This window comes from Zosterops lateralis (assembly GCF_965231275.1).
Source record: "Zosterops lateralis genome assembly, chromosome: 3".
NCBI classification, from domain to species: domain Eukaryota; kingdom Metazoa; phylum Chordata; class Aves; order Passeriformes; family Zosteropidae; genus Zosterops; species Zosterops lateralis.
Genome location: NC_139764.1, coordinates 96,005,496 through 96,016,918, shown reverse-complemented (window position 1 = coordinate 96,016,918; position 11,423 = coordinate 96,005,496). Strand labels below are relative to the sequence as shown.

At 45.3% G+C, this 11,423-nt stretch overlaps 1 protein-coding gene across 1 annotated transcript; it reads right to left on the bottom strand.

Moving 5' to 3' along the window:
- Nucleotides 1-1,103: 1,103 nt before the first annotated feature.
- On the bottom strand, nucleotides 1,104-8,054 carry RPS7 (ribosomal protein S7). The gene is made up of 7 exons (XM_083858342.1): nucleotides 8,002-8,054; nucleotides 7,382-7,463; nucleotides 6,998-7,069; nucleotides 5,272-5,415; nucleotides 3,666-3,730; nucleotides 1,841-1,991; nucleotides 1,104-1,220 (listed from the first exon to the last, which is right to left on the bottom strand). Exons 2-7 carry the CDS (start codon nucleotides 7,454-7,456, stop codon nucleotides 1,143-1,145), a joined length of 585 nt encoding a protein of 194 aa, XP_083714468.1. The 5' UTR covers nucleotides 7,457-7,463; nucleotides 8,002-8,054; the 3' UTR covers nucleotides 1,104-1,142.
- Between the last annotated feature and the right edge of the window lie 3,369 nt (nucleotides 8,055-11,423).

Here is an 11,423-nt window from a genome sequence, read left to right as displayed (position 1 = left end):
TGTTTTAACATTTTAGCTCTCCATAGCTAAAGAAGTGTCAAATGGGAAGCAACCAAAACTACTGTAAATGGAAAAAGGAAGTAAAGGTACAAAGACCTTGTGAGTGGTACTTGTCCTCCATCTACTCCCAGATAGGAAAATGCAAGTTATAAAGAGCTCCTGTCACACAACTTGTTCCCAACTCAACTCTCCACTTAATAGACTGACTCCAAAATCAATTGTCTTTTACTGTATTAAACCCTTACTCCTAACACTATGTTTAGTACAATCAAGTACTAAATGCATATCATTTGCTGAGAACTTCACATGACCAACTTCACACTCCCTTCTGAGCTTGCATAAAGTGTTTTTTAACATAGATACCGAAGTCAAAAATGTAGTGTTTCTGAGGCATTATTGGCCTTTGGATGCTGAAACATTTAGTCCTTCCCCACCTCTCCCTATATCACCAAGAATGTACAGAACCATGTTAAAACATCATCCAAGAAAAAACCTAAACATTTCTTGAAAGCAAGATCAAGACCTAAAAACCTGTCATTTTGTGCAGCAATGTAATCAAGCACTCAGAAGTAAAAATCTCTTCCCATTTCAGTCTGATAAAGGTGAGAAGCTAGTTATACAGCCTGCCTTTAGGCAAGAATTGGTAAGAAATATTGCTATTTAGAGCAAGTTACCTCAAAATCAACCTATACCTCCCCCAACCTATTTCCTAAGAATTCAAAGCCCTTATCCAGATGCCATTTCTGCATATTTTGAGTCACACACCACCTGCTAGTTCTTCCAGTGTCAGGAACACGTAGGTCTCCAACTGGTATCTCATGTGCAGAACTCAGGACTTCCACTGCTCTACAGTAATTCTCCATATTTTCCCCAGAAGGTGAGATTTGGAATATTTAGTTTTTTCACAAATTCTTTTTCCAGACTCTGGACTCTCTTATCCAGTTGTGTTGCAACAGGAAAAACCTAAGAGGGCCACCATTAAAATGCTGGGCACTTAATACTTTGATTCACAGGTGTCACTCTCCAGACACTGGTGAAGTCCCATGAACCAGTTAATCCCCATCTGTGTTTATGGAGTTCAAAATTTAAATGAAATTACTCTGTTATATGAACAGTTGTTTATTCAGCCATTTTTTTGCATTTTACAGCTGGAATTCTGGAAATTCAAACACCACATCTTTCCCTGTGAGCTTCTTGTACACACCAGAAAATGTTTCCACCTGCAAAAACAAATAAATCTTGCTTATACATGCTGCATAAACAAGTAACTCTTAAGTTAACACATTTAAGATACTATACTATTTGTCACTCTAAGGCCAATTATTTTCTTCTACATTAAGGTAGCTGAGGATTTACACAAAAGATACATTTGCTCTAGAGAATTTGGGAGCTCTCTGATTTGCAACAGTGTGAGACCCTGAGAGCTGAGCAGCCCCAAACACTAGCCTCCCATTTCCCCCCATGCCCCAGAACAAAACTAAGCCAAGTGCAGGCTTTACCAAGCACATCTGTTAAAGGTCAAAACTAAGTGCTTCACTTGAAACATAAGAAAAACACAACAACCCAAACAACCCATACACATACAAAAACCCCCATAAAACACTGTCTGGTCCCATGAGGGAATCAATATAACTACTTTATAATCCAGGACCTTTGGCAAGTTGAACTAGAGCTTTAGTTCAAAACTGTCTTGCCTCTATTTCCGCACCTTACTCCAAACACAAATAGAGGCATCTTCACAAGCCAAAAGGCAAATCTTTTGCTGTATCTCTAAACAATCTCTTAGAGATGTCAGAATGCCACCCTCACCTGCATGAAGAAGTAAGTTTTTTTTATTTACCTTGTGTTCAACATTGTTCTGTTGTGCTTTGTCCAGATGGACTTTTATAAGCCTGCTGCCGTCCAGTTTGACGCGGATTCTCTTGCCCACGATTTCACTTGGGAAGACCAGGTCCTCGAGAATAGCATCGTGCACTGCAGTAAGTGTACGGCTGAAATGCCACATTGAGATCGTTAAAACATATCCTCTTGAAAATTCTCCAGTTTGACAAGGTTTAAATCTGCCACAGAGTGCTTTGGCTGAAAATTTCAGTGTAGTTTTTTCTCTTTAATGCCACAGTGTGACAATACAACACTATCGCAGGGCATGCAAAAAGAAAAGCTAAATTCTACAGAGTGCAGAAACTTAATCACTGCACAAGAAAAAGTAGCCAGGTTTCTGACCTTTTAGATCACACATTGTTTTGCATCAATAGCCTTGAAACATTCTTCTACTTCTACACATTTAATAAATACTTAAATCAAAATCAAAATTGCTCCATCTGCAACTCTGCCAGAGACACTGACTGGAAGAATTTAAGTATCTAAGTATCCTCAGCTGCACAGAGTACATTCATGGGAGATTCAATTTTGGAAACACTGGTTTCTTCATCTGCCTAAACCCAAGCAGCTTAGAAGACCAATATAATACAGAAAAAGACTAGCTGGTCAATAGAGTCCATGCTTAGAAGACTGTTTGAAACCTACATGTGTGTTCCTGAACTGTCCAGAAGTGAACCATCACAAGAAAATGTGGGCCAGGCTATTTTACAACAGTCTAGAGGACTGGCAAGTCTTCCAATCCACAGCACCCCGATCTGCAGTTCCAGGGCAGTATCACTAGGAACTAACACCTGTGTGTACAGCAGCACTTCACACCTGCTGAGACTGGCACAGCTGAGGGACACACACAACAACACAGCAGCCTGATCTCTGTCTCAGGCTGAGACAGTGCAGTCCTGCACACCTGCCTTCCCTCGTGCAGGAAGTGGCAGTGCGCTACTCAGACACAAATACCAACTTCTCTAACCACTGTGCAGTGCGAGTTTTAATAGAACACAGAGTCCTCCAGAGGCAGGACTGCAGCTAGATGAGTACTGTGAAACTGTACTTTTAAAATCCATGCCTGAAGACTGCAAAATACAGTAACACATGACACATATAATACTGAGGGGGCAAGGAGAAGCTACAAAACATGCCACATGTCACAAAGAGGACAGACTTTTAAGACAGGGACTTACATAATGATATAGTAACATATAGATGAGGCACTGACATCCACAGAGACATAGCAGTGTTGCATGTCTAGCAATCAAGTGACTGGATGAGAGCAGGGAGGCCATTTAACACAAATGACTATACTATTGCTATCAAATTCATATCCGGAGGGACTAGTACTCGTACCTACACCCCTCCTCAGTCACTCTCTCCCTCATTGCATCCCCTTCCAGTGTGCCAGCCTTGACTTCTGCACAGTCTAACATGTGATGCGGAAGAGGCTCTTCCTACAACTTAAAAAAAACATAGTTCTTGTCAGCACACTGTGGTAACAGACACAGCAGTTTGGGGTTCCCTAAGCCAGCACTGCTAGCTAAAAATTTGCTACAGCTGTAGCTGGAAATAGAAATTGAGTGCTAAGAAATGCAACACAGTGCCCAAAGATGAGCTTTCTACTGAACACTTTAGCAGGTGACACTTTATCAAATGACAGATAATATTTCAAACAGTAGGAGAAAGGACAAGACCACCCAATCACTTCAATGACTTCCTAAAGACTCAACTAACCATTACTTGACTAAACTATCAGGTACAGAAGAAGGCTGTCATATTGAATCAGTATCACTAACCTCCTCGGACGCTTTTGCTTGTTTTTTGTGCGGCTTTTTCTTGTTGGCTTGGGCAGAATCCTTCTCTGTTAAGACAAGAGAAAAACAAGGAGGCATTTCTCAGTATCTGGTGGTTACAATGAATTCAAAACATCCCCAGCATATGCACCTTTTCACCCCACACTAGAAACCGATTCATGAAAAGCCAAGTTACATCAGCATCAGAAACTAGAGAACTAGAGTTGCCTGCAGAAGATGAAGTACTGTACTGCTGTATTTCTCAATTACTACTCCTGGATATTTGTACTTCATCCCCTCTCCCCAGGAATACAACCACAGTGGTTTACTGTGTCTCATTAGCACTGTGAACACACTTCTTTTTGGGAACAGAAATCCCAGGGAGTTTTAAACTTCTATTAGACTGAGCCTCTGGCACAAACCAGAGTAGTGAGCTCAGTTCCACAGCTAAGTGACATCTGAGATTGAAATGCTAGTTTTAATAAGATCTATTGCACAATCCAGATCAAACCCTGGCTTAAATATAACCTGTTCCACAATTAGGACCAAAATGTTAGGTCAGTAAAACTTATTTGCTGCTTCCCTGCTGCAAGAGTAGATGTTTTAAAACATTCTAGATGCAGTTTTGGCCACCTGCAGTATTTTCTACCATCACATCACAGCTTCTCCATGACTGTATTCATGATGGGGTTACCATAATCCAAATTGGGTCATGTCATACTCAAAAGCACATGTTCCCTTCTAAAATACAGATTACTGAACTGATAAGGAATTCTCAAGGGACTACAGAATCACAGAATCTTGCAAAATCACAGAACATGCTGAGCTGGAAGAGATCGACAAGGACCATCAAGTCCAGCTCCTGGCCCTGCACAGAACATCCCCACAAGTCACTTCATGTGCCAGAAAGAATTGCTCAAATACTTCTTGCACTCTGTCAGGCTGGTGCTGGAACCACTTCCCAGGGGGCCTGTTTCAGTGCCCAACCACCCTCTAGGTGAAGTAAACCAGAGGCACTTCATTAAAATAAATCTTTTTGGCCATATAAAGATTCAGGGTAAGGTGTTCTGGCTCTTAAAACTGTATTAAAAATTTTCAGCTAGCTTCAGTTTAACCAAATGTCCGCTCTGCAGACAGATCCCTAGTTTGTCCAAGCATTACATACTGCCCAAAGATCCCTCCAACACCTTTTCACCTTAACTACTGCCATATATTTAGAACTTGCATGAGTTTTTTTTCCTCCTTTCCTAGTAACTTAGATTTTAAGTACTTAGATTATCCAAGTATTGCAAAGTTTATATTAATATTTGCTCCCCTTTATTTTAAGCTTTGTGTGTCAAACTTCTGAAGGAGTAAGAGAGGGCAGAAGAAAAAAGTTATATCCTCCATGAAAGAACTTTGCATCTCATCAAGTTTCCACTTCTGCCAGCTGAAAACATTTTAGCTAACATCCACTGGACACTCATTACATTTCCTGCTGGTACAATGAATTACTATCACTGTGACCTTGAATGGGTAATACAACACTGGAACATGCTTGAGCCTGGACTAGATCACCTCCAGATATCCCTTCAAATCAACATTTTTATGACTCTAAAAGTATTTTTACCTGAGCAATGAACACCACATGTTTTCCACTAAATTTCTTCTCCAGCTCCCGAACTAGCCGCACCTGAATCTTCTGGAAGGACTTCAGCTGAGGAACTGGTACGAAGATAATGATGGCTTTTCTGCCACCACCTACTTCAATTTCCTGAAACAGAAGCAATTAAAGTAATGCATAAGCATTAGCTGGGGGTTGAGAAGTGATGTTTGGTTTGACTGTGAATCCTCTGAGCACAGGTATTGACAGTCTTGCATCTGACTCTGTGGGACAGGAAGTGCATCAGAGAGCAGCAGTACCTGCCTTAATGCTCTGCAGACAAAACACTGAACAGAAAAACTTTTATCAGAGCATTTGTTTCACTTTGGAGGAGTGATTGGGCAACAAATCCCACCACCCCTTTCAGAATCATCCTCTGAACAGAAAAGCCCAATCCTTCTGCAGGATGAGACTCAGGTGCTAGAATTGTTACTGAATGTTTACCATCACATCTGCAGTTATGCTGATACCAAGTTTCAAAAATTACTGTAATACAAACTCCAGACAAAGTTTAAGGGAACAAACCTCTTCGTTTTCATCTACTGCTTCATGGAAATCACCTTCTGTCCACCACTTGCCTAGGCCTGCATCACTACTCAATCAAAACATGTCACCCCGTCAAATACCAACAGGATTACAATACACTAGGACAGGTTACTTCTCCCCTGGTTTATCTCTCCAGTAGTTGATCAAATCCAAAATTTGCATAGACTTACAAGGCACTTCTCCCATGAAACTGGCTGCAGAGACATCCTCATTCTCCAACAGAATGGAAGTATGGACTATTTTTCACCAACTACCTTCTCATGTGACCCTACTCAGACACCCACTGGAGATGCCTCACAAGTAAAATCAAGCAGCTAAGTAAACAACAAAGACGTTTCTAAAAGCCTTTCATTAAGGATAGCTGGCATTGCTGTACTTCCAGAGAGATGTGGTTTCTTCTGAAGGCCCCTCAGCTCATACACTGAGCTGCTTTTTGCATTCCCAGATTCTTTAACTCAATTCTAAGCAGTCAGACCCCATGTCTGTACCGGTGAGCCCAGGCAAGAACCAAAAGCAGCCCAATAAAGTTTCTGATTGCAGTGACCAGCTTCATTTCTGCCATTCAGTCTCCCAGGCTGACATTTTTTAATACTAATTTTCCTTCTCCACTAACTGCCTTCTTCTCTTTCTTGATGTTTCAGCTGCCTGCATGATCTAAAATTGAAATTTACAAGCAGCCTGGGCTACATGATCAAATTAGTCTGTTGCCTCAATCCATCTACCACCTCTTAATTGTACATAAGAAACATACAAAAATTTTGTTTTTACAAAGAGTATTGCAGTTTATGTTTCTGTAACACCTACATTTCCAACCAATATCTACACGTAAAAAGCCAGTTTCAGGCCCCAAAGCCAGTCTGCAGAGACATAAAGTAGAATCATCATTTTTAAACACTTTTATCTAACACATATTGTTATTTGGGCTTTTACAGTGACTTTTCAGACTAGCTCCAAATAAAAGCACTATTACAGAATCCTATGTGCTAGCAGCAAATACCAGGAGATAAACCACAACAGCACGTAACAAAACCATCACAGGCCATAAGGGCTTAAGACACCATTCACCCAGTACATTCACATCCACAAAAATTAAAACACACACAGAACGAGTCACCAGCCAGTTGTGAGTGGAGAAGGTCCAGCCTACCTTAGCTGCTGTGATGTTCAACTCCCGCAGCTGAGCTTTTAAGTCGGAGTTCATTTCCAACTCCAGCAGAGCCTACAAAAGTGAAGTTAAGGAAAAATCCATTACATACACTTCAGTTCATGAGAACACTCGAGACCAAAGTGTGTCCACAGTGCCAAAGAGCAGATATAGACTTTTAACCACAGTCAGTATCAAAGACTTCCTGTAAGACATACCAACATCCAACAAGTTTAGTTGATGAAAACAAAAGCTAACTGACTCAATTCTCAAGCAAAACTAGGAAACAATACACGTTGACAGGATCAGCCTCAAAGTTTAGAGTCTGGATAACTGTCTCTATAACTTACTTCAAGTTACCGAAGAGCATAAGGAAAAGCCACATACCTGGGATATACCAGACTCGAACTCATCTGGCTTCTCGCCATTAGGCTTCACGATCTTGGCGCTAGAGCTGAACATGGCCTTTCTGTAACGCAAAAGAACACTTCGGCTGTCACCATGCATGTGTCACCTGTTCCAAACACAGCCAGGACTCTGCAATCCGGCTACGCAGCCACACGCTCCAAAACCAAGCCAGAGAACGCCCTACGGGCCGAGCCAGCCCCAGCACGCCGTACCAGGGGGTGCCTGCCAGGCCACAGGAAAAGCGTCCCAGGGAGCGCGGGGCCTGCCCACCCCGGGGCCCGCCGCAAGGCCCGGGAGCCCAGGGAAGCGGCACCACCACTCCCAGAGCCCCGCGAGCCGCCCGACCGGCGAGCGGCACTCCCGAGCCCTACTCCCGGCCCCGGCCCCCTCCTCCCGCGGCCGGCGGCGACCGCGGGAGGAGGGAAACACCGCCGGCTGGCCACCCTCTGCCCCGGGCGCCCCGGCGGCCATCGGGCCCCGGGCGGGCGGTAATCGGGCGCATCCCCACGCCACGGTGCCGTGAGGAGCCCCGCTCCACGCCCAGCCCCGTATCGCGGCGGCCCCAGCGGGAGAACGGCGGCCCCGGCCCAGGCACCCACCTCGCTCCGCGCCGGCCGGGAAAAGGGAGAGCTCTCGCGAGAGCAGCACAGATCGCGGCCCGGGATGGCGCTGGCCCCGCCCACCCCGGTGAAGCCAGAGCAGGAAGAAGGGCAGGCCGGGCACTGCGCACACACCGCGAATCCGGGTCAGCGAAGCCCGAGCGGACATTTAGGGTCCTGGCGCGGCGGGGGGAGCGCGGGCTGGCACATGCGCAGTGCTGCGGAGCGCGGCGAGCGGTGGAAGCGAAGGAGAGGGAAACGAAGTCTGCTCTGCTGTGCCCCTCGCTGTTACGCCGAGCCTTCGCCGCGGGCCGCCCTGCCGCACCTCTCACAGGTGGAACTCTCGGCCTCTGGTGTCGAAATGCCGCTCCCATGAAGTGCCACCAGAATCTCGGCCTTGGCACCGCGGCGCGCTCGGTTTGCGCAGCCCGCGGGGGAAGCGCGGCTCTGCCTGCGCCGCCGAGCTCCCTCTCCCTCCCTCTCCCCCCGTCCCTCCCGCCAGGGCTCTGCAGGACGGCAGTAGCCACCGCTCCAACAGTGGGAGAGTGGATGGTGTTTTTCCCTGCTCTCTCCGTTTTATCATTCCACATTAGTTTAGTGGCGTGGGAGTTCACCCTGATGTTGAGTCCTTTTCAAGACGGAAGAGACGTGATGGAGCGGTGCTGGCACAGTCACCCCTGGCCTGCAGCGAGGCGTTGTGCTGGAGAGCCACGGCCAAAGCCGTGCCAGGGAGCGGGCTGGAACCCGGGAGTGTAGGCAGTCACCTGCCAGCACAGGGCAGCCTGGCTTTGGGTTTTGTTGGCCTCCGTAAACATGGTCTCTCAGTTGCTTCCGCTGAGACAGTGTCACAGCAATCACAGTTACCAGGCTGTTACTAGACTAGAAATAATGCATGAGTCTTCAGCTGTGTTCAGGTACTAACTCAAGGTGAGAGTTCTGGGCTAAACATACTCTGTCATCAGTAGAAGCACTCTTTTTTTATACTGTGTTATTATCTAACAAAGAAGGCTCTAATAGCACTTGCACACTGATAAACAGAACAAGAACAAGCTGTACTTTTAATTTTGAAAGAAGTGACTTGCATGTTGATTCAAGTAAAAGTGCCTGGCTAACTGAATCTAACTGAAGTGGAGCTAAAACCTTGCCTCATCAAAAGATCTCCATTTTGACTCTTCCCTGTTGGCTGTTTTAGGTTTCTTGCTCAAGGGAAGTCCCACTTGGACTTTGCAGTGGGACAGGTGTGCAGCTTGGAGGCAGGAATGGGGTTCAGAGCACTGGTTCTGTGTTCAGATTCCCTGGATTACCCTAAGAGCAACCAGCTTAAGCTTGTACAAACATACAAACACATTTACCACGTAATGCTGTATGGAATAGTGGAGTAATAAGGTGTTGTAAACAAAAAACTAACAAAGACACCAACATCCCAGACTAAACAACCTTAGCATCTGCAAAAGGCAGCTCATCATGTTTTCCAACATTTGTGGAGTTTTCACTAAATTTATGATAGCCAGAAAAGCAGATTGTTCCGTGCCCATTTTTCTCCCAAGTCACTCTTCTTTCCTAGCATTAATTCAATGAATGGGAAAAACTGCTCAGCTCACAGTGATGGGCAGGATTAGTATTTATAGGTATTTGCATTGGCTGAACAACAGTGATCGGGACTTGACTGAAGAGTACCAGAAAGAAGAGTATCAAAGAGAGAGATAACAAGGAAACATTGGTCCTCTCATGAATGGCCTCTCAGTATAAACTGCACTCAGCTTATACTGACAAGCCGTTCATAAAAGGGAGAAAGCACAGGTGATGTGTGGATGGATCAAAACATGACTGTTCAGAGCATTAATGAAGAAAGATGTAATGGGACTATCTGCAGCTTCCCATCTCCATGCTGTGAGTGCTACTGAACAGACCAAATAACAGCAACAAGGAAAAAAGGTGTAGAGAGATGTTTCCTTTTGGACACTGAATTTATGTTAGGTGAAGAATGTAGAGTGTCAAGATCAATGTGCCTGGTACCCAATAATGCCCAGTACTCAAAGTATCTGACAGGTTTTTAAGAACCACTGTGGACCTGTGATCTTTAAAAGAAGTTATGTAATTAATGTAATTAAGAAGGTTCTAATGCCGTGCAGTCTCAGAATGAGCACAGTGAAAAAGTGGAAAGAATAAATTAGTCAGATGCGTAACAAAAGAATCCCAACAGCAGTAGGATCCTATGAGTATACAAAGTCTCATGAATATGTTGGAAGAAGCAAGGAAAATGCAGTAATTGTATTTTCATACAACCCTGACCAAGTTGTTTCTCTATTCCACCAAGGCCTGTCAAATACATAAGCTCTTTGCGCTTGGTTGTGGTTTTTTGTTTAAAGAAGGGTTATCACACTAATACACATAGTTATTATGTGTAATGTCGAGCACATTTGTTGGTTTTGCAACTGAAGGCAAAATTAACGCTGGTGTTTCTCATTCTTGGCATTTTACTGGGCCATGCTTGTAAATCTGAATGAACAGTGCAGCTCTGGCACCATGCAGTCAGCTTTGTCACAGAGATCTGTATTAGAGCTATGAGGGAAGTACAACAGCAGCTTGGATACCTTGGGCTGTTTCTGGAGGTGGCTACACCAGTGCCCCCATCTTTGCTCCTTTGGTCTTGTCAGAAGCTGAGGTGGTGAATTTGGCACACACCCAGCCCCGCCTTTGGTCTCCCAGTACATAACAGGCCAGGTGCTAAGAGGATGGTGCCAGACTCTTTTTGGTGGTGCTCAGTGGCAGGATGAGGAGTAGTGGCCATAAACTAAAGCATGAGGAAGAAGCTTTTTACACTGAGAGCAGCAGCTGCCTGGAGAGGTGGTGGAGTTACCTTCTCTAGAGACATTCGAAGCCCACCAGGACACGCTCCTGTGTCACCTGCCCCAGCTGACCCTGCCATGGCAGATGAACTCCAGAGGTCCCGCCCAACCCCAGCGACCCTGAGATTCCGTGAAGGTGTTTCTCCTCACTTCAGAGGCCGCCTCGACACAGGGCTCAGGTGGACCACATGCACCTGGAACCTGGACAGCAGGATGAGAACCAGCCTAACGACCTTGTGCAGCTTCAGCCTTTTGGAAATGCTAAACACGTAAACACACCTGAGAGCTCTCCTTTGCCTTTTAGCAAATGGGGCTTCCAGAACGAGGTGGTTTGTGCAAAGCCGCCGGGACCTCACACACCTCATATCCCGCCCCCAAAACAACAGCTGATTTAGGTTTTTAAAATACCATTATTGGCGGGGGGAGGGAACAAAACCAAGCAAACAAAAAAGCCAAGCCACACAAAATCCCGCGCTGTGGGATTTTCTGGTAGTTTGGCCTCTCTGGCAGCCCGTAAGAGGCCGCGGCGCTGTCGTGAGCGGCGGCCGCGCAGGCGCAGCGGTGCCGGGGCGG